Source organism: Ictidomys tridecemlineatus, chromosome 10 (genome assembly GCF_052094955.1).
Source record: "Ictidomys tridecemlineatus isolate mIctTri1 chromosome 10, mIctTri1.hap1, whole genome shotgun sequence".
NCBI classification, from domain to species: Eukaryota; Metazoa; Chordata; class Mammalia; order Rodentia; family Sciuridae; genus Ictidomys; species Ictidomys tridecemlineatus.
In genome coordinates this window covers 115,568,914-115,592,633 of record NC_135486.1, presented here as the reverse complement: position 1 = coordinate 115,592,633, position 23,720 = coordinate 115,568,914, and the positions used below count along the sequence as shown (strand labels likewise).

Sequence of the window (23,720 nt, the reverse complement as noted above, 5' to 3'; positions counted from 1 at the left end):
GGGGAGAGGCCTCTGGGGGCGGGGTTTGGAGAGACTCCGCCCTCGGTCTGGTCCGCCCACTCTCCGTGCCTGCCGCAGAAGGTGGAGAGGCCTGGCCAGGGAGCCTCCAGCGCTGCGGGACCCAGGCGGGGAGGAGCCAGTAGGACCGCCTGCAGGCCCGAGCTAGGGCGCCTAGACCACAGTCACCTCGCGGTCCTAAGCTCCAGGTGGCGCTGCGGTGCGCATCGCCGGTTTCTGCTGCGCCAACCTTGGCCCCTCGTTGGGGAAGTTGCTTTGGCCTTTGGGAGCGACGGAGAAAGTGCAAGAAGGAGACCTTGTCCAGAAACAGGGAGGCATCCCTGTGTGGGCCCTCTGAGTCCTCTGACCACCGGTCCTGCAGCTAGTGTCGCAGCCTAGAGACACTAGTCGATGGAGGAGCTCTTGTCCTGGACCTTGAAGCATAGAATGTTAGGTCTTCTGAGCAAGGAAATGGGCCATTGGTGACGCTGGCTCTTCGGAACAGTTAATTTCTGTTTAAAACAACTTCTTAACAAGCTAGTGGAACCCTATCCCCTGGGCAGGAGCAGCCTGCCTCTACCTCTTTCCCTCCCTCTTGTCACCACCATCATCAGGGGTCATACATCATCTCATTTAGATCTAAGGGCAGGTCATCAAGGTTGAATTTCCATCACCTTCGTTTTCCACATGTATAGTCTGTGGCTCAGAGAGGTTCAGTAACTTTCCCAAAGCCCCACAGGGATATCAGACAGGACACAGGTCTGCCAGGACGCAAGCCCTTGTCACCGACCCCTTCTTTCCCCACCTCCTTGTGGTTCTCTCCATCCTTTTCTCTGTTTCACAGCCCCCTACTCCTTCAGGCCCACCCCTTGTCACTGTGCAGGTTTTGCACTGTACAACTTCAAGATGTAGCGCCATTAGGGCAATTTTCCATCAGATGTCAGTGAAAGGCTTTGAGGAAGGAGCATATTTTTTCTAATTTGTTCAAATAACCTTCGGGGCCACCTCACTGACCCTGCAGGTGTCTTCCACACTTCTTCCTCCTCTCCCTGGTAGTCCGCTGTCCTGATTCCACATTGTACCTGGCTTCCTCCAGGGGTAAAGGAGACCTTCATGAAGTCCGGCTCAGGGGATCTGATTTTCTCTGGAGAGGTGATGATGCTCTGTGATACCTTGTGACACTGCCCTTCCACGGAGCCTCTACCTGTCAGTGAGCACATGGTTACCTGTAGGTGTGTACACCTTTGTTTCTATCCCTGTGCAGGTGAGAGTGACAGAACAATTTCCTTGTGGGATTCTTAGGGTGCACAGGTGAGCCAAACCACATAGGGGAGACTGTGACTCGTTGGTCCTTGAAGCTGATACTACAAAGGCCCTCCTGGATGAAGGACTACAAGGGGCACCTTACAGGTTTTGGGTAGGGAAGTGAAGCTGGAAAAGAAGAATCTGGATTCCGAGCATGAGACTCACTTGTGGATGGTTCCAGCATGCAGTAGGGCAGAGATGATGCTGGCAGTACGGTGGTAGAAGCTGACCTGGGTTCAGGACAGGAGAAGGATACAGAGAACTGGTCTTCTGGAAGTGAAGCAGGGGAGTGGGAATACCTGGGCTGACACCCCCTGGTGAAGAAAGAAGAGAAGTTGATGCCCTTGAGGAGCCCTTGCCTTTGTGCCCAATGCCCCAGCTTCTCTCCAGCCATGGCAGAGCTCTTGGGAATGCTGGGGCTCTCTGGCTTCCTCTGTGCCCTCATGTGTTCTGTCTTGCCTGTCCTGACTCAGCTCCACCCCCATTCAGGATGCTCCTCAAACACAGAACTTCTGGCAGGGGCTGGACCTGCTCTGCCCCTTCAGCTCTCTCTGCTCCTATGTTCCTGCTTCTAGGATTTTCTCTCCTGCCAGTGAGCAGCTGATCTCCAGCATCCTTGATCCTCAAGCCTGCTATTTTTAAGCTGCATCAGGAGGCCTGCTGCTTCCTGCAGGGCCTGGTGGATCTGGTTGTCTTGGGTGTGCTCTACCCAGTCATCCTGATCTGCTCTGGTTGAGAGACGCTGGTGAGGGGAGGATGAGAAGCTGCCTTGGCCAAATGGGAGGGAGGATGCTGAAGTTCAGGGCAGGACAAAAAAGAAAAAGCAGGGGTGGGGGGAATTGGTGGAGGCAGGAGATGCCAGGGGGTAAGGACCGGCTTCTGGGTGGTGGCAAAGGACTGATGGGTGGTGTGTGGGTGGGTGGTTGGTTCTCTAAACTGTCTGGGGCAGAAGCTACTCGAGATGAACTAGTGCAACTCCCCTGTTCTCATCTAGAAGAGGAGACTGAGGCTCACAGAGGAGGGAGATGGTGTCACTGGAGTGGAATCTAGGCCTTTGACTTCTGCCCGGGCCCAGTCCTCTGTTGGATACAAATCCCTCCTACTTCTTTCTCTGTCCCAGGGAGCAGACTTTGATCTGAGACTGCAGATGTGGTCTCTGTGCAAACAAGCAGTGCAGTGTTTCAATCCCACCTCATCTGCTTCATTGATGAGGCATTTTCCCCACCGAGGTCACTTCCTGCCAGGAGACCCAGATCCCACTGTTACATCCCTCCAGCCCTGAACAAACTGAGCCTTACCCCCTGGCTTAGCTCTTTGTTTTCAGGATAACAGGCCCTTTCCTGCTCCCTGCTAGACTTTCCTCAGCCTGGGATGCTCACAGAAAATGTACAGGGGGCAGCATTTTGGGGTTTTCCCAGGTCAAAGGACTGGCAAGGTGTGTATGAGGGAGTAAATTTTGGGTAGGGGGTGGGCTCTGATTCCTTGGACCCTGCCAGAAGTCTGGGAGGCTTGTCTTTCCAAACTTGGTATCTAAGGCCTCAGTTTCTTGAGCCCACTTCCTGGTTGCCATGGCAACCTGACACCTGCCAATCATGATTGGTGACCATCCACGGTAAGAGCGGATGCCACAAAGATGTTTTGCATGTGGGAATGGACTCACAATGTGACCTGGGGATCCTTACTTTCTCCCCAGGAACCCTCCCTTCCTCATCTGGAAAATGAGGGGAAAGTTTGCTTCAAGTGGTAACCAGGGCCCAGTTGAAGCCCTCATAAGTCAAGTCCTTGCTTTTCAGGAGCTGATGGAGACCATAGGTATGTGCTGTTACCTGCCAGCCCTCCCTCCCTCCCTCCTACCCTTGACCCTCTGGCTTTCCTTTCCCCCCAGCAGGTCCTTGGGACATCCTATCTGGTCCCCATTTCATTGTTTCTGAAGCAGATGAGTGGGATGTGATAAATAGATGCTGGGGGACAAAAGCTTACAGTCCCTTTGATGAAGGGCTCCAACACGGGGCTTAGTGCTTCCCACCTTGGGATTCTGCTTCCTTGGGTCTGGCACACACCCCTTTCCAGCCCCTGCCCCAGACCCCAACCCTGCACAGTGGAGAAAGCAAGTAAGGCAGGAAATGTGGCCCCTGTTAAGGAACTCAGAGCCCCATGGAGCAGATGACATGCTTGCCCCCTGCTTACTGACACCTGCTTTTCCAAGTCCTGGGAGAAGAGTGGGTGGCTTGGAGAGGAGCCATGTCTGCCCTCTCAGAGCTCAGGATAAGCTCTAATATCCAAGCCAGAACAGGGCCCTCAGGAAAGATGGGGCAAACCCTCAGCAGCATGTAGGGTTCCAAGAGGGATGGGTCAGCTCAGCCTGGAGGCTGGGAAATCTTCTGGAAGGAAGCCCTGAAAGGAAGTAGGAGATTAGAGAAGAGAAGTTCACTGTTCTTACCTCTGTGAGTCAACTGGAGACTGCCTACCCATGCCCATCTTGGCCTCGAGCCAGTTTGAGTCTGAGCAGGGTGACTGCCTCCAGACCCTCCTGCCTTCCTCTGGACCTACCCCGCTGATGAGGCCCCAAGCCCTGGCCTTGACTCACTGTGACTTTCTGCTGTTTCCTGGCAACATCCTTCCTGACCAACGAGCATCCCCAGGCTAGAATTCAGAAGGCCTAGAAGGAGTGTTGAGCTATTCGTTATAGCAGTCACTGGAAACTAATGCAGTTGGGGGAAGGCCTGGACAGCATCTCAGGCTCAGATCACCCAGGGTCTCCTTCAGCTTCACCTTAGCAACATCCCTATCTGAGAGGCTGGAGTCAGGGTCCTGAAGCTCCACAGAGGCAAGGATTTGGTCTTGAAGAGCTACATCCTCCTTGAGAGGCTCTCTCCAGTCTCCAGGGAGTCACCAAGGAAAATTGTCAGAGGCAGGAGGAGAAAGGGTGGGCCACATGAAATAGGTGGAGTGTTGGAGGCCCTGAGGAGGAAACCTGGCATGGGGGTCATGGAGGAGTAATTGTGCAGGACACTTCTAATGTGTGGAAGTGTCCCCCATGGAGGTCAGGGGTAGTTAGGGGAGTACTATGAAGTGGAGAAATTGATGGGGAGGGTCTTTGTCCACCCATGCTAATGGCCTCAAACATCTTAAGATAGAGAAAAGACCTGGCTTTCCACAGTCTATCCTGTCCAGTAGCTGGGAGCTGGAGTAGGAGAGAGGGCAGATGGAGGGGAACTGCCTGACACCCCTGCCCAGGGCTCCTCAGAGGAGTTTGCAGGTCTCCTTTTGTTATATAAATTAACTAGTCCTCAGGTTCATCTTCTGCTCTGGCTGCCAGGCAGTTCAATGCTAAAGTTTGGGCCAGGTTGCAATAACTAATCTTGTCTTAAGTTTCTAGCATGTTTCTGTCCTTTCACACTTAAAAATGAATGTTAGATGGGTGCAGTGATGTGTGCCTATAATCCCAGAGGCTCAGCAGTCTGAGGCAGGAGAATCACGAGTTCAAAGCCAGCCTCAGCAATTTAGCCAGGCCCTAAACAACTTAGTGAAACTGTGCCTCAAAATAAAATATAAAAAAGACTGAGGGATGTGGCTCAGTGTTAAGTGCCGTTGGGTTCAATCCTTGGTACAAAAAAAAAAAAAAAAAAAAAGAAAAGAAAAGAAAGAAAGAAAGAAAGAAAGGAAAAGAATGTGACACCCACATCACAGGAGTACTAGCAGGATTAAAAAAAAGACTTTGCATCTTTCAGGACCTACTGCATGTAAGGCATCTGCTTGAAACAAATCTCTCTAAGGTATTATCATTCCCATTTTGCAAATGAGGAAACAGAGGCACAAAGAGGCCAAGTAATTGGTTCAAATTCATACAATAAGTATGTATAGGAAATAGGCCTCATGTTCTGGTGCGCTTTCTTAGATCTAGAAGGTCATCTGTGAGAAAGCTTCCTCCAAGGATGACATTTCATGCAGTTGGGGCTGCTGTTGGGATTGCAGACTTGCCTAATGCTCCTTAACACACCTCCTGCATTACTTCCCAATTGTAGCTCAGTAAGGTCCTGGGGCTGGTCCTGTCAATCGGGCTGAATCCAAAGAGCAGACCAGTAGGGAACAGTCTCTGAGAACTAAGATGAGGATGCTCATAGCCATGAGTGCCAAATGGGGCATGGGGGATGGATGCATAAAGTTCTTAAACTTTCTGGGAGAGGCAGTATAGTTGCATGGAGAGAATTGGGCTTAGGGCCTTCAGTCTGGTTATACATCCTGCGTCCCCTTCCTTACAGTGGGTAGGGAGTCAAACAATCTCTCTAAGCATCATTTTCTTCATCTGTACAATAAGGAGATGATAAAACATCTTTCACGAGACACTTGGTGAATGAGTGAGTGTGTGTGTGTGTGTGTGTGTGTGTGTGTGTGTGTGTGTGTGTATGTGTGTGTGTTACTGGAGATGAAACCCAGGACCTCGCACATGCTAAGCAAGTGCTCTACTACTGAGCTTCATCCCTGGCCTTTTTATTTTGAGACAGGGTCTCACTAAATTACCAAGGCTGTCTTTGAACTTGCAATCCCCTTGTCTCAGCCTCCTGAGTAGCTGGGATTATAGTTGTATACAACTGTATCTGGCTCACCTGGTGAGTTCTAAGGGTTAAAATGCTCCACAGACTAAATATAAAGCCTCTTCACGTAGGGTGTTGTCACCATGACAAGCTGGCTCCCTGGGGATGGTCTCAAGAGCCTTTACCCCAGTACTCCATTTTCTTGGATTATAGCCTCATCTTTTATACCTTTGACTCTGCCACCTTTCACATGGCCTCTGCCTGCTTTCTTATAGTTCCAGTGGTCTTTGACCAGTCTTTCCTTGGGCTCTTTTAGGCTCCAACCAATAAGTGTCAAATGCCTGGCACAGTGGCACATGCCTGTAATCCCAGCAATTTGGGAGGACTGAAGATTTGAGGCTAGCCTTAGCATCTTTGTAAGGCCCTCAGCAATTTAGTGAGATCGTGCTTCAAAATAAAAAATAAGGAGGGCTAGGGATATGACTCAGTGGTAAAGTGCCTCTGGGTTCAATCCCCAATACCAAAAACAAACACTGAACAAACAAAAACTGGCATTGATCAACCTATTCTGTGTTGATTCAAGGACATCCCCTCGGGCTGGGGATGTGGCTCAAGGGGTAGCCGATCGCTTGGTATGCATGTGGCCCAGGTTCGATCCTCAGCACTACATACAAACAAAGATGTTGTGTCCGCCGAAAACTAACTAACTAAATAAATAAATATATATATTTTTTTAAAAAAGGACATCCCCTCTCTAGCAAGCGCAGGACACCCTCCAGCGCACTGTACCTTTCCAAGTCCTGCTCCATTATAATCTCCACCTGCACCTCAACCTCAAAACCTGCTTCTCTTTTCTGGCTTCATCCAATTTTCCTTTTTCTCCACTCTGTCTAGACCATGGACAACTTCTTTCAAATGAAGTTCCCTCCCTCCAACTCTCCATTCCAGTGAATGGCCTCATGCTATGTCCCTGGAGACTTACCCTAACAGGTCCCACCTTGGCCCTCCTCTTTCTGTTCTGCTGCCATAGGGGCCTGTGCTGCAGTGTGCTGGCCTGTGGTTATAGCTCACCCCAGTCCCTAGATTCCAGTCTGTCTGTTCCTCTGGGTTGGGAGAAAGGAGTAGTTATGGTGGGGTGTGATGGCTTCAGGCTGAGGTACCTGCGATCGGGTAGGATGGGAACAAGCACTCTGGAGTTGGATGTGTGTGTTTGGGGATGGGCCACTCACAGTGTAATAGGGACACACTTTCCTATGGAAGTATTTCTGCCTTGACCCCCACCCAGAGCCAGGAGCCAATTTGTGAGTAGGAAACAGGAGATGAGCATCGCTCGCAGGTAAGAGTTGGCAGAGGGTGTCTTTGACCTGTCTTGGCCCTTCTGGGGGCACCTTCCTGAATGGAACCCTTGTTCTTCCCACCCTCATCCCCTACCCCAGCAGGTCTTCTCATCTGCCCTTTGCACCAGCCTCAGCCACACCACAGCTCACTGTGTACTGGAGGCCTCCACACCCAGGGCAGGACCTCTGACTCTGACGGTCTCCTGTTTTACGTAGCCCACCTGTAGTGTCTGGTTCAGCAGGAAGCCTGGGATAATGCTGAATTACCCCTTCTAGCACCCAGATTCACCTTCTCCAAACCCATATTTAGTTCTGGGAATGTCTTCTAGCAGCCTCAGATGACCTAGAACATCTCTCTCTGGTGAGTTCTAACCCAAGATAACCTAAAGTCTTAAGTAGGACTTCCTTCTGGGGAATCTTCTCTTTCCCTTTTACCTCTCCCTACCATGCCCTGGATGGGACATAATGCAGAGGTAGAAAATCCTCAGACTGGCGAATGGAGGAAGGGCTGGTTGGTAAGAGCTTTGGCAGGGCTTCCTCTCTTTGGATCAGGGAAACTTTTTTCTTCTTTTTTAGTGTGTGTGTGTGTGTGTGTGTGTGTGTGTGTGTGTGTGTGTAATAGTTCCTGGGACACCCGGGGCATATTTATAATTTTCTCTCTTTTTAGTGCTGGGGATTGATGTAGCTCAGTGGTATAGTGCTCGCTTTGCATGTGGGAAACTGGAGATTTAATCCTCAATCCTGATATAACAAAATAATTCCTGCAAACAAAAGAAATGCCTTATACCCATTGGCTAGCTTCAGCAATCATCAACATTTGGCTAATCTTTTTTTCATTTATATATCTTCAAGCATTGTTCTCAACTCCAACATAATTTTTAATAAGAACATGATTGAGATAAATTTTGATTCACATATAATTGTTAAGAAATAATACAGACAGATCCCTTGTATATTTTCTCCAGTTTTCCTAATGGTAATTTATGTTTTTAGTTTTTAATTTTTTTTTTGGTATCTGGATTGAACGCAGGGCTTCACAGTTGCTAGGCAAATGCTCTGCCACTGCCAACCCAATGGGAACAGCTTGCAAAATATTATTATCACAATCAGAATAGTCCATACAATCTACCAGTCTTATTTACATTTCCCCGTTTTGTGCTCATTCATGTTTGTATATGAATTTCATCATCTATGTTCCTGGATCTACCACCAAAGACCATGAGCTTCTCAATACCAAAGGATCCTTGATGTTGCCCTTCTGTCACCACAACCACCTCCTCCCAGCACCATGTCCACTTGTTCACTAAATGTTTTCTATTTCCAAACTTTCATCATTTCTAAAATGCTGTATAAATGGAATCAGACAACATGTCACTTTTGGGGATCAGCACTTTTCATGTCAATAATTTGTTCCCTATTTTGGCTGATTTCTATTGTATGAATACACCATAGTTTAACTCTTTATTTGCTAAAAGACATGTAGGTTGTTCCCAGTTTTTGGCTATTATGAATAAAGCTGCTATGAACATTTGTGCACAGATTTTCAAATGCTTAGTGATGTGAAATTCAAATTCACATTTTGGGAGCTAGGAGTGCTCACTGAATCTGTCATTGTTTTTGAGGACTTTTTAATGAACAGAATTAGGATATAGATTTAAAATTAAGGCAAAATATACCATGAATTCATACAGATACTTCTTATCTAAATTCAAGACTGCACAGATTTTGTGTGTTATCATTCACTGATTTTGCATCTCCTACACCAAAATTCCAGTTTGTCCTTTCCAAAATGGACACTATTGTTTTATCCTACATATTTTCACATCTTCCAACAAGATTACTAAAAATGGTTTAAGATTTTATGGCAGTTTAAAAATGTCAGTTGCTTTGGTTCTCTAGGAGATGGGGATGTATAAATTAGTTTTTTGTTTGTTTTCTGTTTTGGTCATGCTGGAGATTAAATTCAGATTGCATGAACTCTACAACTGACCTATGTTCTCAGACCCCAAATTACTGTTTAAAGTCATTTCTAAAGACATCTGACACACATTTCACTTTCAATTTTTAGAGATTTATTTTCAAATAATAATGATGATGTAAAAATATATTTCCAAATTCATATATATTAAACAAAGTATATTCAGAGACTTTTAGACTCTTTTCCTTTCACTCTGGTCTTTCTTGCCCCAGGTCACCATTTAAATAATCTATACTTGCACCGTTTATTTATATTTAGATTGCCCTATTCCCTTTAACAATCCAGTAAACCTTAGTCCTGACTTCAACGGGAAAGGCTTTAGTTTCACCATTGAGATCCTCCTTTAAATTTCTTTCTTTCTTTCGTGTGTGTGCGTGTAAAATGTGGGCTATGCTATCCCTTCTATTTGATTTTCCATAGCATTTCCTGGGAAGATAAATAATGTGAAACTCTCAACATGCTTGTACGCAAACATGCCTATTGACAGATCATCGGTCTCCTCCGCGAAAGCCTCAAGAGTCCAATCTACACATTTTACACAAGAATAAACGGAGACTCACAGAATTGAGGGGACCTGCACCAGGGAACGTCGGAGCAGGCGGGCGCTCCAACCTCCCGCGGTCCACCGGTCTACCCCAGCCTGGACAAGAGTGGAGCCGGGTTAAATACAAAAGTTAAAAAAAAAAAAAAAAGTACAGAGCATGCAGATATCTATTTTATACCAGTCAATATTTCAGGTAACCCTCGAAGGAAAAACCAAGTCACAAAACGCTGCAGAACGGCTAAGTGCCTGGCGGGAGCCTGGGCTGGGGCCCACGAGAGCCTCCACTCTCGTGGAGTGGCCCAGGGAAACAAAGGCCTGCATTCCGAGGTGACGGAACCGGGGGATGCGGTGGAGGCACAGAAGCGGGAGGACTAGATGCGTGGACACTGGGCGGTTTAGTTAAGGTTTCCCCTCTTGGCGTCCCAAAGAGAGGACGGACACACTCGGGACCACAACACAAGCCGGGAGAAGAGCCCACACAGGTCGGATGGTCAAATCAGAGTTTTCGAAAGAAGTGGTCCTGCTGAGCACTCGTAGGGCTTCCAGGTCTTCGGCTCTCTCCCGGGCCTAAGAGGCGGTGCCAGACTCTGCGGGCGGAAGTCCGCCCGGAGGCTGGGGGAGGAGCAAAGAAACTGACACCGTAGGAACGCCAATAGGCGGGGTGGGTGGGTGTTGTCCCCGCCCTCGTGGGTAAGGGCTAACGGTTTCCTGCAGCGGCGTCTGTGAGGGGTGGGGGAGAAGAGGAGGAGGAGGCGAAGCTGTGCTGCTACCCTTCACCAACTCCAAGATGAGGGGCTGCGGGGAATCAGAGCTGAAGTTCGTGGAAGGGGAAGAGGCCGTGGAGTCCCCGGGACCACCCCCAGAACCACGCGCCCAGGAACCCCGAGCTCCAGTGCCCGAGCCCGGCCTGGATCTGAGTCTGAGCCCGCGGCCCGAGAGCCCCGAGCCGCGGAACTGCAGTCCGGGGCGGCGGAAGGGGCGGGCGGAGCGCCGGGGTGGGGCTCGGAGAGGGCGGCAGGTGAGCTGGGGGGAAGCCTGGCCCCCATCCTGCCGACGGCCAGGAGCATGTCTCTTCACGGTGCTGCTCTCTGCTCCAGGTCCGTTTCCACCTGGCGCCTCCCTCACCCGTCCGGCCCGAGCCGCTGCCCCCGGCCGCTGCACCTAGCGACAAGCCCGCGGCGCCGCAGGAGCTGGAGGCGCCCGCGCGGCAGAGTAGCATGGCCCTGAGCCTCGAGCTGCAGGCCGCGCGGGCCGCATCCATGGGCCAGTTTGATGCCACGAAAGCCGTGGAAGAGCAGCTGAGAAAGTCTTTCCAGATCCGCTGCGGCCTGGAGGACAGTGTGGCCGAGGGTGAGCTGGGCGAGCGGCCGGTCGGGCGCGGGAGTCTGAGTGAGGGGGCGTCACTCACCCCAACCCCCTCTGCGCTATCAGGATTGAACGTGCCGCGCTCCAAGCGGCTCTTCCGGGACCTGGTGAGCTTGCAGGTGCCGGAGGAACAGGTTCTCAATGCTGCACTCAGGGAGAAATTGGCGCTCCTGCCGCCGCAAGCCCGAGCCCCGCCCCCAAAGGTGAAGGGACCGGGGCTTGGACTTGACCTTGGGTCTCCTGTCCTCGCGGATTCTCCTTCTTCCCAGCCTGTAACCTTGCTTTGGCCCCGACTCCAACAGGAGCCACCAGGGCCGGGACCGGACATGACCATCCTGTGCGACCCGGGCACATTGTTTTATGAATCTCCGCACTTGACCCTGGACGGACTGCCCCCTCTACGGCTTCAGCCCCGGCCCCGCCCTTCAGAGGACACCTTCCTCATGCATCGGACACTGCGACGGTGGGAAGCTTAGACCCCAAAGCTCCCTGGGTTGCTAGTTCATATTTTTGTAGGTCAAAAATTTTTTTCAGAATAAAGTGGTTTTGCTAATAAATGTAACTCTTTTTGGGAGCCAGGAAGGACTAAAACCCCTCCAGGGGTCTTCCACCTGGGGTGCATGTTGGAAGCTGCCTGGAAGTGAGTTTTTGGTCGTTTTAGGAAAGTTCCCAATCAGGGATTAGATCCCCATCCCCTGCCTACCTTTCCCCTTCAGTCACAGCCACCACCTTTGCACTACTAGGGTAGGTATAGATCAGCGGTAAAGTGTGTGCTTAGCATTCATAGGTCTTGGGGTTCAATCCTCAACAGCAGCCCCTACAAAAGCTTTTAAAACTTCTGCATTACCCATGAGTAGATAAAAGGTACACATGTGGGTCTTGGCCCATTGCAGTTTATGGAGGCCTTCCCTCATTACCTGTTTGAAGGTAATATCTGCAAGGCTTGCTTTCATCTTTAAGGGCCCTGCCCATCTTATTTACACTTAACCCCAGAATTTTCAGTATTTGTTGAATCAATGTTCAGGACGCCAGTAACCCTTGACAGACCACTGAAGAGCTTCATGTTATTTGCCTTTGCCTAAGTGTTAAGCCACAGAAAAAGAAAAAAAAAGTGTCTTTGGCCAAAGTGCCCTGTTAAAACCTCCAAAATTAGCCTTCTGCCCAAGGTTCCCACAAAAATATTTTTCAACAAGGTTTTTGGGGTTAGTCATACTCAAAGTTGCACATCAAAATTTGTGTTACACTCCTTTTGTGACCAGGGTTCTGTGAAATGAAGTGTAGATGTGATTAGCACCCAGCAATCTTCCCAACCATTAAAAAAATTCTCTTTGAGATCCTACAGTAGGAACTGGTTTGACAGGAGGTGCCATCCCTTCCCCAGCTAGAAACAGCCACATATCAGGTGTGTGGGGGGGGCCACTGCCCTAGACATTAAGTTTATTGTGCTGTTCTCACATTCCAAACCCAGCCCCCACTCCCACTGGGGGACAGCAGAAGGAAGGATTTTCACAGTACCTGTGTGCCTCCCTGCCAAACTTCCCCCTCTTAAACCTCAGTACATCTATTCATGTTCACTGAAATGCAGCTAGGGGCAAGGGCTGAGGAGAAACGGGAATCTGAGAGCAGGAGGAAAGGGCTATGAGGATTTGACATTCCCCACTTCCCATGCCCTAGAACAGAGTTCAGCAAACAGTCCAAGCCATCCAGCCCAGCAGGCTAGTGGAGAAGATGATAACTCCAGCACAGCTGGGCTTGCTGCTCAGGTGCCAGAGGTATAGGGAGGAGGCCAGGGCAGCAACTTAATAAGTATTCTTTGCAGATCCAAGAAAGGAAACTATTTTTGGAGTCAGAAAGGAAAAACCTTGGGATGCTTTCCTCTTTCCCCAGGTCCTTAGGAGCAGCAAGGGCAGCCTCTTCGCACTTTCTGTTCAGGGGCCACTTAGTGGCTGGGGGAACGGGCCTTGTGGAACAGGTACACAGGACGCTGGAAGCCTAAGGGGAAGAGTATGAAGTCAGGAAGCAGGTTGGCAGTATCTTAGAACTCTCCATTGGTTCTGCACCCTTTCAGCCAGGACCAGCCTCCCCCAACTCAAAGAACCAACCTTACCTTTGGAGGTGTTGTGGGGTGTGGCCACGAGCTCATAGCTGGAGAAGCCCACCTCTGGGGACATCAGATAGGAGCTGAACTGTTCTGGCTTCAGTTGGATTCGAAAGTAGTTCTTATAGATTGTTTCCTGGGAAGAAAGGCAGGAGATAATACCTCTGCTTGCTGCCTCCTCCCCCTAGCCAAGAATGATGCTCACCCAGGGACCTTCTCCTGTCACTCAAATCTTTCTGCTTCCTTGAGACTTTTTTGCTTCAACCAAAAGATTATTTCCCATTTCCACAGAAACCCAACTTACTGTAAGAGTCTTTCTCTTGCCATAGGATGACCATGGTTGGGGCTCCAGGACCAGGATGCCCCCTGGACGTAGGTGCAGGTAGATTCGGCGGAACATGCGCTTCAGTCCCTCATCTCCCCAGTTCAGATGCACCCACTTGGTGAGGCTGAGGCAGAGCACCACATCATACTCAGGTTTTTGGGCCTCCACTAGCTCATCTCGATCCAGCACATAGTTACCCTGAGGGCAAGAATTTCGGGTGAAGTCTACAGAGGGAAAAGAATCACCACTGGCCCTCACAATTGCTCTTCAGACTTTAGAAAAGTCCTATTTTCTTCACACTATGGTTACACTTGTCTCTGACACTTCTTACACTACGTTCCAATGGTGTCCTCCTTTCAGTCTCATTTTCTCTTTACATCTTCCTGCCTCTGCTTCCTACTGGTGGTAAATAAAAACAAGCTTGAAAGGAAGCTTGGTTAATTTTAAACTGAGCACATTATCCACGAGATCTTCCCAGATGGGGTCAAACTGCAGCTGCTCTCCAGAATCTGTTTATTCCCACCTACAAATATGCAAGAGGACCCAGCCTAGGTATCAAAAGAAGACCCATGAGTCCTTCCCTAAGTTGGGGTTGGCAAAATGTCAGGCCTGTTTTATCCTTGCTCTGAGACAAATCAAGAGCCATACCTCCTAGGAAACCTAACATAAGCTCCTCACCATCCCCTAGAAAGTCCTCTCACCTACCCCGGTATGTTGGCAAACATTCCTGTAGATGGCCTAACTGTACTGTTTTGTGGGGAGCTATGTATAGTCAAGAGGCCAGATGCCCTGCCAGGCTCAGTATTCTCCCCTGCCTTGTGAAGATGTCTCTGGCTTTTCCCCCCATCCCCCCAACTACCTAGGGTCAATGTGGAGATCTAAAGCCAAATCTCTTGGGTTTCCAACCACTGACTTGTCAATGAAGTCGATATCTAAGGAAACAAAAGAAGCTGATGCAAACAAGATCCCTATAAAAGGTCAGAAACTACAAATGTCTCTCACTGCTAGTGTTCCTCCAAGAAATTCCCTTTTGGAAAAAACCCTCATGCTCCCTCAGCAAGTTTAAGAACAAGGTTCCATCTGGAGTGAATCCTTTAATGAGTGGCAATAGCTGCCCTAGAGGGAAGGTGGAATGGCCTGGCGGTCTAGTCTGGAACAGCCCAACAGGGGTAAGCCCTTATGTTGGGGAAGAGATCCCAATAGTCATGAGAAATGACCCCAAGGTTAAAGCCCCAAGGTAGAGACCCTAGCTTTCCATTATAGGAGGGGAGAGAAGACCACTAATATTAGTCTCACTTACCAAGCCAGACCCATCTCTTGAGGAATTGGTTCTTAGGAGTAAGATGCAGGAAAATACCTCTGGGTCATAACCTTCCACTGTCACATTCCCATTTAACTTCACTTAAACATCCCATCCCTATTCCAAGACCCTCAGGACCTTCTTACCCTGACGAAGACAACATTGTTGGGGAAGACAGATGTGTCCGCTCCATCCAAGGGCAGTTGGGGTGCAGCAATGGGACCCCGGCTGGCTGTCAGTGAGGCTGGGAAACAGCTCCTTTTCCGAACAGTGGCAGTCCCTTCCTCACCATCTGCCCCTGGGTCCCCCTCAGAAGTCTGGGGTAGGAGCCGTAGTTCCTCAGACAGGTAGTGTCGGATATTTTGGCGGGCTGAGTGGATGAGCCGGGGATCGATATCCAGCCCCACCATGCGGGATGGACCCCACTTGCAGGCAATGCTCAGGGTCAGATGGCCCACATTGCAACCCAGATCTAGGACGTCCCGGCCGCGAAACCACTCAGGCTTCAAAACCCGAAGGCGCCCATCCTCACAGGAAGGATTGCGGTACCCATAGTACTTGCTATAATTTCCATACTGGAACTTGCGGTGTTGCTTTTTGAAGCCTGCTGCAGGTAGCGGGTGGTGATGGTGACGACCTCCCCCACTCCCTCGGCCCTTTTCCTTGGAACCCTGGCCTCCACCCCTAGCCCCTGCCTCCGACTTGCTGGAAGTCCTGCGACGTTTGCGATGTCGGGAGGAGGAAGACGAGGGTGCAGAGGTAACTGAGGCAGTTGGAGGGGCTGAAAGGGAGCCTGAGGGACCTTGCAGGGCAGATGGAAGGGGAGACACGACCTCATCCCTGCAGTTGATGGCTGTGTTGAGTTCATAGGGTTGGGGGGCATCCCGGTTCTGGCCCCTGTGCCGCTGCTGCTGTGTGGCGCCCTCCCCGTGAAGTGAGGGGGTGAGGGGGGCTGTGGGCAGCATGGCATGGCTATCGTTCCCTCCAGATGCCTGCTGCTGCTGGTGGTGCTGTCCCCGGTGCCTATGCCGCTTGCGACCAGTCTTGAGTGGCGAAGCAAGAACTACTTGGGCCTCATCAGTGCAAGTATTGAGACTGAGCGGGTCAGTGATATCTTTGGGGATGAGGATCTCCACTGGATCTCGCCCCTTAGCCGGAAGTGGGGATGACTTAGGGGTCTCCGCATTGAGTGCGCGACTCACTTCCTCATCCAGGAGGCTATTCAGGTTCAGGGGATCAAAGATATTGCCCCCCAGGAGGAAGTTGGAGGGTAACACAGAGTCACAGTCCGAATTCACCCGCCGGCGCCTCTTGAAGGCCGGATGTTTAAAGCCTCCACCGCCTCCCCCAACATTACAGCTATTTCTCCTCTTGCCCCCTCCCCCCCCAGGGGCCCGGTGGGGCTGGTAGCCATTGCGGGGCCGTGGAGGGGCAGGGGGGCCCAGTTCCGTCCCGCCCCCTCCCCGGCGCTCCTCCCCCACGTCCGGGGGAGCCGCTCGCCCTGGGGGATCGGACAAGGGGGCCTCCCCGTGCGATTGCGCCTGGGGGCCGCCCCCTCGGTGCTGCTGCCCCTGGCCACCCCGGGGGCTGGCTGTGGCCCCTGCCGAGTGTGCGCTCCGTCCAGGCCCGCGCTCCGTCCTTCCGCGGAGCTCCCTGGAGGCGGCCTCTCGGTGCGGCTGCACCGCGGGGCCGCCCCCTCCGCCCGACTCATCTTTGAGCGGCGGCGGCGGGGCCGGCACCAGAAACGGCTCCTTCTCCGCCGCCATCTCGATCATTTCCTCCCCTTATGCCGTCCCAGTCGAGGGTACCGAGGGGGATCAGGGGGCTTAACCCCCCCTTCCTGGCCCCTACTCCCTTCCCCCCTTTCCCGAGTGCGCGCGCAGCTCTGCTCTGCTCGCCTTGAGCCCAGGCGCCTCCCCCCGAAGCGCTCCCCACTCGCCCGCGAGACCAAAACAAGATGCCCGCGAGACCCAGACAACCCGAGAAATCAACAGCGCGTGCGCCGACCCCTTTCTCCACCGCCACTACCACTCAGCCGCGAGCGCGCACGGCTGGCGCGCGTTCCTCTCCCTCCGGAACCACGCATGCGCACTTCGCCACCGCCCTGGCTGCGCGCGCATCAGAGTACGAACCAACTTAACGGCTCCGGGAGTTTAAATATAGCCCCCCCAAGCCCCCCAGAAGCCCCCCACCCCAAACGGGCACTCTACTTCCCTTCGTAGCTATGTCCGGCCCTACTGATATCCTTTGTCTCTGCAGCGCGATCCCCCCCTCTGTAGGCGGGGGAGCTGGTGTGAAAAGGTCTCCTTGACACTCGACCCTTGTTCCTGAGGAATGAGTCTCAGCGGTCTCCGCCCGGCTCTAAACCCGACAACCTCCCTACCCCGCCTCCTTCCTCCCCCTAGTGGGTAGCGCCTGCGCACACCCTTTTGGGCTTGCGCGGGTAGCTGCAGCACGTGCTGGAGATGATGCCCCGCCTTCAGTCCTAGGGGCGGGAACTATTACGTCGCTTCCTCAGGTTTGGTATACGCAGCGTGCGTCAGCACGAATCCGAGGGGCGTGGCTTTTCCAGTAAAGGAGGCGTGTTCATGAATTATTCATGAGGCGATCGCACACCTCCCTTCAGCACACCTACTTAGTAGGGCTTTGGAGGGAGTAGAAGGGAAAACATGAAGTAGAGACAGGGGAGAAGTGGAGTGTACTGACCGTATTCTTACGAACTGTTCTCAGCAAAGTGCGATTATGTCATTTTAACTCACCCTCCCTCGGAAATATTCTCTGAAAAAAAAAAAAGACAACGGAAACAGCCAAGGTTGTCCCAACTTTCCCCGAAAAGGCTCACTCATTTGCCTTTCTCCAATCGCGATCACCACAGAACACCACGCCTTACTCTCCGCCTCCATATCCACGTACTGACCCCAACGCCTCCGCCCACCACCCGGCGCCTGCGCTCGAGGCCCCCGGGCCCGCGGAAGGCTCGCACGCGGGCCCTCCGGGGGCACCCTGCGACTTCGCACCGCCTTGCATGAAAGCGAGCATGGGCGGGGAAATGGATTCAGCCCACCTTGGGTCCCTTGCCCCAGCCCTTGGGAAACCGTGATTCGACGCCGTTTCCCCTGGGTGATGAATGTCCCGGTCTCCCTTTCAACAGTTTTAGAAGTGGATGTTATAAGTGGGAATGGAGGCTCAGGATAGTCTCAAAATTAAAGAGTGCGGAGACTGGAAGGGAGAATAAGTGTGAAAAGCTGACGGAAGAAGCAGTGTGTGGCAAAGAGATGAGTTTGTAAATGTGCTTCAGAACACTCAGGCACTGTTGCTGCCGCCTATTTTAAAAAGTGAAGTCGACGAGGATTATGGGATTTGTAGTTTAGGGTCTTCATCTGGAAGATGGCCGCTCAGCAGCAGCTGCAACTTCCAACTGCGCATGTGCTATGGTCTTGAGCGCTCCCCTTAGGGGGCGGAGCTTGTGCACGTCCTCGCGCCTTCTCCTCTTGGCGGGAAAAAAGTAGGTCGAGGTTGTAGGGGCTTGCAGAGTCACGGCTGCGGCACGCTGTGCTTATCACCTTCAGGTCTTCCTCGCCCCAGAAGGTAGCTGGCTCCTCTCCAGTTGCAGATGAAGGTGCTGGGTGCTGCCAGTTTTGGCACCTGTGTCTGAGGAGAAGGTTTCTCTTCAGGGCGATGACCAACTCTTGCCCCTTCTCCTCAGAACCTCTGAAACTCCAGCTCACCCCCAAAGGCGAAAATGACCAGTCCTGTGGCGGGCACCGGCGGTATGCCGGAGAGCGAGGCTCTCAGGCCAGGGGCGCCCGGGGACACCGGCCCCTGGGGGAGTCTTGGTGGGGAGGGGACCGGCTAGTCGCCGGTCCACCCTCAGGGGAGTCGAGAACCTTTGGCTCTGTCCTTAAGAACTGGTGAGGGGAAAGGGAAAAACGGAAGCTCGTCCGCAGTCGGGCTCGACCTCGCGCCCTTTGAGGGGAGGTGGCGCGGCGCCTGAGAGGTCACAGGGGACGTGCTTCTTTAAGCGAAAGCCATCCAAAAGCCCGGTTCGGGGGTTTACAGCTGCTGGGGAGGGGTGTCCCACAGCAGGAACGTGAGGGCCACCAGCCATCGCGCTAGAGAAGCGGCCCACCCCGCTTCTTTGCACCTTCTGAACTAAGAAGCTGTAGTTTACGGTGAATTTATTGATAAGCTGTGAGAAGTTTGGTTCGGGTAGTTGCTTCTGAGGGTAAATAACTTGGTGTGGGCATAAGGGTTCCTGGAAACGACTTTTCATCTTGTGAAAAAGCTGAAAAATCAGGTTTGTGGAGCGCGCATGCGCCCGAGCCCACCTACGCCCAGAATGGACCCTGCTGCCATTCACGGCTCGGGAATGAGCGCGAACCATGTGCTGCTAGACAGTGAAGCCCAGGGGAGCTCAGACTCTGAGACTTTACAGCCTTTAAATAAGTTCTGAGGCTCATAGAGTCCATGGTAAAGTACAATTCTAAAGGATTTGCTTTTCTTAGACTAACGACTGGAGGAACAATATGAAGAGGGAATCTTAAAAGGCGGAATTAACTTTTTTTAATATTGCCAAGACTAAATTATTTTACTAGGTAAGGTCTTTAATTTTTTGATAGGAGAATTCTTTTGTTCTCAATTTATGGAGGGCTCCAAAGAGTTTTTTATGTGGTTTGTGTCTATTGATGTTAACATATTAGGCATTAAAACTCTGAAACATGTAAAATATTTACTTAGAAATAACTCATAAACTCGCTGTATAATATTTTGGGAAAAATGCATTTTCCTAAACAGAAGACACTTTAGTGGGAAGAGTGGCATTGTTTATATTTTCACAAACCTCATGTCTGCTTAGTAGAAAACAACCAGATTCTCATCTGTTTCAATCTGTTGTAATATCTTGTTTTGGTATAAGTGTATGAGAAAGCCAGGCGTGACTCAGGAGGCTGAGCCTGGCAACTTCAAAACCAGCCTCAGCAACTTAGGGAGATCCTGTCTCAAAAGATAAAAAGGGCTGGGGATGTGGCTTAGTGGTAAAGTTCAATCCAAAGTAAAAAAAAAAAAAAAAAAAAAAAAAAAGTATGTGAAAAAAAATGCAGCTTAACACAAATAATTAGTTAGAAAAGGAAAGAACTCTTCAGGGATTTTGGACTACATTTTGAGGATGCAGTCTGGGCTGGATAATTTTATCTCAGTATTAATTATGAGTTTTTAGTGTTTTATTTTTCTTTTTGGGATTGAACCCAGGAGCACAACCACTATGCCACATTCCCAACCCCCTGGTCGCCCCACCTTTAAAAAAATATTATTCAGAGACAGGGTCTCTACTAAGTTGCTGAGATTGGCTTTGAACTCCTGGTCCTCCTGCTTCAGCCTCCCAAGTCTCTGGGATTACAGGCATATGTCACCACACCTGGTTTTCTTTTATTATCTTGTTCTAAGTTCTTTTGGTTCTTTTCCCCTTCTCTACTCTTTTTGTCCCCCATGTGCTGGGAATTAAACCCTTGCTAGTGCTAGGCAAATGCTCTACCACTGAAGTAAATCCCAGCCCCTACCCTCTCTTAGGTTGAGTGAGTGGCATACAGTTTATGGGATTTTCTGGTTATTTTACTTCCTATGGTAAAGGTTTTGGGACTGTCTCTGTGTCTTTATTGTCCTCTCCATCTCTCCTTCCCTATCTCCTTTTCATCTAAGGTAAGAAAAAGAGAAATGCTAATCCTGGATCTAGAGTCCTTAGTCTGTTCAGAATAAATTTGGTGATGTTTTATATATTTATTAGCTATGATTTCTTTTTTTCTCTCTGAACCAGATTTCAATATTTGTTATTGTAGAAAGAAGGAAATTAATCTGAAACAGGGAGCAGAAACTTGAGTTGTCACTTCTTTGCTTTCTCTTCTCTGTTGGTCAGGCTAGAACTCTTGTTTAAAAGTAATGGTCTTCATCATATTTCTCCTTAGATTAAGGGGACCTTTAAGCATCACAACTTATAGATTTGCTATGTCTTGTTAATTTAATAATAATATACAATTCTACCCAGTTGCTTGGAGTTTCAGAAACACTTTGGCCTAGAAAGGTCTGTGTAGGTTTAGATAAGGATTTGAACCTAAATATTAGAAAAGTTTTTATTTTTACATTGGTCAAAGTATTCTTTTTATTACATTTGAAGAATTTAAAATAAAAATATATTTTTCATTGGTGCATTACAGTTGTATATAATAATGGGATTTTTTTTTACATATTTGTACATGCACATGGCATAAGAGTATAATTTGGCCAATATTATTTCCCAGTATTCCCCTCCTTCCTTTGATCCCTTTCCTCTACTGATTTCCCTTTGATTTTCATGAGATTCCCTGACTTTTCTAAAAGTTAATTTTTTAATTGGTAATATGTATGTTATAAAATTCAGAAAGAATGCAGTATCATGAAAAGCTTCCTTTCATTCTCATCCACCCAGATCTACTGCTCAGAGGCATTTTGATCAATTTTTTATATATTCTTCCAAAGAAAGTTTATGGATAAACAAGCATATTATGTAGACATACATTTTGAATAGCCAAATGTCATCTTAAAAACATTAATTTTCATTCTACTTTTCCTCCCTCAGTACAGCTGTTATAATTTAAATTATCTTCATGGGATACTTTTCATGAGATTTTTCAGAATTCTGGAGTCTAGGAGAAGATATGTTTGTCATTTATGGTCACATTTTCATTTGTGATCAGATATTCCTTTTGCAGCTTATTAAAGTTTCTAGCTTTTACTGAAGATCATATTAAAGAAAGAGAACAATTTGCTTCAGTGTTTCTCCCCCAAATTTCTACTTGCCTTTTTTTTCCCCCTGGAGAAATTATGTTTGGGGATTGGTGGTGATGAGTTAAGATGGACACAGTGAGGAAATGTGCTCCTTAATATAAGGGAAAACTAGTTACTTCAGAAAATCATATCTGAATTGTTCACATTTATGAAATTAAGAAAAGGAACAGAAAAATATCAAAGGATAATTTTAAAATACTTTGCATGTAGCCATGAGGAGTGCATGCTAATCAAGCCCCCAATACCTTTTGAGTTCACCTTCTGATCTAGATGATGGAACTCTAACTTGAACAAGTTTGGCATTTGAGTATCTTAAAATCTTCAGATTCTTTAACCAGAAGTGTCTAGGAACCAAAAAGTCTATTTTATGTTGCCTTTATGTCTCTTTGTGGTGGGAGATTAAGTAGTTAGAAGAACTGAGTGTCAGTTCCAGGGTCTTCAAAATTCAAAACCAACAGCCAGAAACAAGATCACTAAGTAGAATGGATGTGTTTTTAGGATTTAGAAGCAAAAGTCTGGGTTGGTCTGAGTTCTAATATGTATTAAGACTAAGACTTTGGGCAAACCATTTACCTCGCGTTGTGTATTTTTCTTCTGTAAAAAGAGGAGCTGAGACTTTATGCTTCTAAAGCCCTCCTAGAGCTGTATTGTTTGTTACAATCACCAAAATCAGGAGGCTGGGATGTCCTTGGGATAATGCTTGCCTAGCATGCTCCAAGCCTTGAGTTCAATCCCCAGCACTGAAAAAAAAATGGTGTGTATGCTTTAAGCCTATATGTTTAAACGTGTATTCTTACGTATGCTTTCTGTATGTTGTGTTAAAATTATGGTGAAACATTGAATTAGACTATTGGGTTTCAGCACAGCATAGTTAATAGCACCAACTTTGACATACATGTTCTGATTCTGGTTTTATGGTTTACTAATTCTTCAATATCTCTAAATTTTTGTAAGCTGCAGTTTCTTCACATATAAAATGGTATCTAAGATTTGTGAGAATTAAATGAGATAATATATAAAAGGTAAAGAAAATAGTGTTGAATATATGTTAACCATTATCATTAATTGCAATATCAATAGTAAGAATGAAGCACATTGGTGTAGTGTAGAACTCCTCTGAATAGATTGCTGAATAGCTATGAATATCAAAGAAGGTTCTGAAAGTTCTTATTACTAGGTTTTAAGTAGAAGAGTAAGATAGAAGGTTCAGTTCTCTGAAGACTTCTGCTGGGTTTATGAATATTTCTGAGCTATAAACAGACATGGGTAGAGTCCAGTATATGGGAAAACATTGGCCTTAGGATCTAAGTAAATGGAAAGCAAACATTACAATGATGTCAAAAGGGGATTCTCTATGCATAAGAGAATTGCCAAATTATTTGTATTCTAAGTATGTAGTGGAACTTCAGGAAATGGAGGAAAGTGCTCACTCTTGAACTCCCAGGACTATCAGCCCTACAACACTACTTCTACTAATGCTTCCACCACTGCCACTCCTATGGCTACCTAGTATGAGTGCCCACCTTACATCAAACATGATTCTAGGTACTAAAAATACTAAGGATTTTTGCTCGTATTTAAAACAGTAATTCTCATTATTCCCTGGTATGTAATTGATACTGCTGAATTGGGGAGAAGTATTGTCAAAAAAGCAGAAATGTAGTCAAGATTCCCAAGCAAATAGATATTGAACTCAAGAAAACAGGGAGAGGAAAAAGTAATCAGGGTCTGGGGTTTTAGCTCAGTGGTGGAGTACTTGCCAAGTGTGTGTGAGGCACTAGGTTTGTTTCTCAGTACTACATTAAAATAAAATAATAAAGTTATTGTGTCCATCTACAACTAAAAGAAGAATATTTTTAAAGTGAACAGAATCATTGTTCATTTCTTTTTTCTAACAGAGGCAAAGAAAGCTGTGTTTCTCAGCTGAATGATGACAACATTGCAGAAGAAAGAAGGTGAGCCAAGAATGAGGGAGGTTCACTTTATACATTTATCTCATTTTCTCTTTCTGAACATCCATTGCACCAAAGGGCAGTTCAGTTCATATATATTTTCTGTTCACTCTGTTCAAATTTCTACTCTGAAAGATACTTTGAGCAGAAATAAATATGATTTCTGAA

General features: G+C 48.6%; 3 protein-coding genes across 17 annotated transcripts in view; 2 read left to right on the top strand and 1 right to left on the bottom strand.

Annotated features, from left to right (window-relative positions):
• The first annotated feature begins 10,380 nt into the window (after positions 1-10,380).
• Ppp1r35 (protein phosphatase 1 regulatory subunit 35) lies at positions 10,381-11,618 on the top strand. Of its 3 annotated transcripts, XM_005328450.5 has the most exons (4): positions 10,390-10,714; positions 10,794-11,046; positions 11,128-11,264; positions 11,364-11,618. In XM_005328450.5, exons 1-4 carry the CDS (start codon positions 10,484-10,486, stop codon positions 11,535-11,537), a joined length of 795 nt encoding a protein of 264 aa, XP_005328507.2. In that variant the 5' UTR covers positions 10,390-10,483; the 3' UTR covers positions 11,538-11,618. The 3 variants fall into 3 exon arrangements, with proteins under 3 accessions (XP_040132880.2, XP_013215495.2, XP_005328507.2); XM_040276946.2 differs by lacking the exon at positions 11,128-11,264 and having other exon boundaries at positions 10,381-10,714; XM_013360041.4 differs by having other exon boundaries at positions 10,384-10,714; positions 11,128-11,618.
• Positions 11,619-12,464: 846 nt separating this feature from the next.
• Positions 12,465-17,225, bottom strand: Mepce (methylphosphate capping enzyme). The gene is made up of 4 exons (XM_005328449.4): positions 14,931-17,225; positions 13,464-13,682; positions 13,169-13,295; positions 12,465-13,053 (listed from the first exon to the last, which is right to left on the bottom strand). Exons 1-4 carry the CDS (start codon positions 16,557-16,559, stop codon positions 13,001-13,003), a joined length of 2,028 nt encoding a protein of 675 aa, XP_005328506.2. The 5' UTR covers positions 16,560-17,225; the 3' UTR covers positions 12,465-13,000.
• Positions 17,226-17,734: 509 nt separating this feature from the next.
• Positions 17,735-23,720, top strand: part of Zcwpw1 (zinc finger CW-type and PWWP domain containing 1) — a 21,365-nt gene continuing 15,379 nt past the window's right edge. For 3 of the 13 annotated variants that reach the window (XM_040276943.2, XM_078023798.1, XM_040276940.2), the window contains exons 1-2: positions 17,742-18,372; positions 23,499-23,555. Coding sequence is in view for 8 of the 13 variants with exons in the window: in XM_040276939.2 (XP_040132873.2) it covers positions 23,528-23,555 (28 nt within the window). In the remaining 5 variants the exon portion in view is untranslated. Of the gene's footprint in view, positions 18,373-18,397; positions 19,380-21,475; positions 22,355-23,498; positions 23,556-23,720 lie in introns of those variants that run through there. The other 10 variants (XM_040276937.2, XM_040276933.2, XM_040276939.2 and 7 more) reach the window with 9 other exon arrangements.

What these genes read in the sequence shown, in the direction of transcription:
- Ppp1r35 (XM_013360041.4), top strand. Translation starts at nt 10,484, where the DNA reads ATGAGGGGCTGCGGGGAATCAGAGCTGAAGTTCGTGGAAGGGGAAGAG. An exon ending in GGGCTCGGAGAGGGCGGCAG is followed by an intron (nt 10,715 to 10,793) that starts GTGAGCTGGGGG and finishes TCTCTGCTCCAG; the next exon opens with GTCCGTTTCCACCTGGCGCC. An exon ending in GGAGGACAGTGTGGCCGAGG is followed by an intron (nt 11,047 to 11,127) that starts GTGAGCTGGGCG and finishes CTGCGCTATCAG; the next exon opens with GATTGAACGTGCCGCGCTCC.
- Mepce (XM_005328449.4), bottom strand. Translation starts at nt 16,559, where the DNA reads ATGATCGAGATGGCGGCGGAGAAGGAGCCGTTTCTGGTGCCGGCCCCG. An exon ending in ACAATGTTGTCTTCGTCAGG is followed by an intron (nt 13,683 to 14,930) that starts GTAAGAAGGTCC and finishes TCTTGCCCTCAG; the next exon opens with GGTAACTATGTGCTGGATCG. An exon ending in GCAAGAGAAAGACTCTTACA is followed by an intron (nt 13,296 to 13,463) that starts GTAAGTTGGGTT and finishes CTTTCTTCCCAG; the next exon opens with GAAACAATCTATAAGAACTA.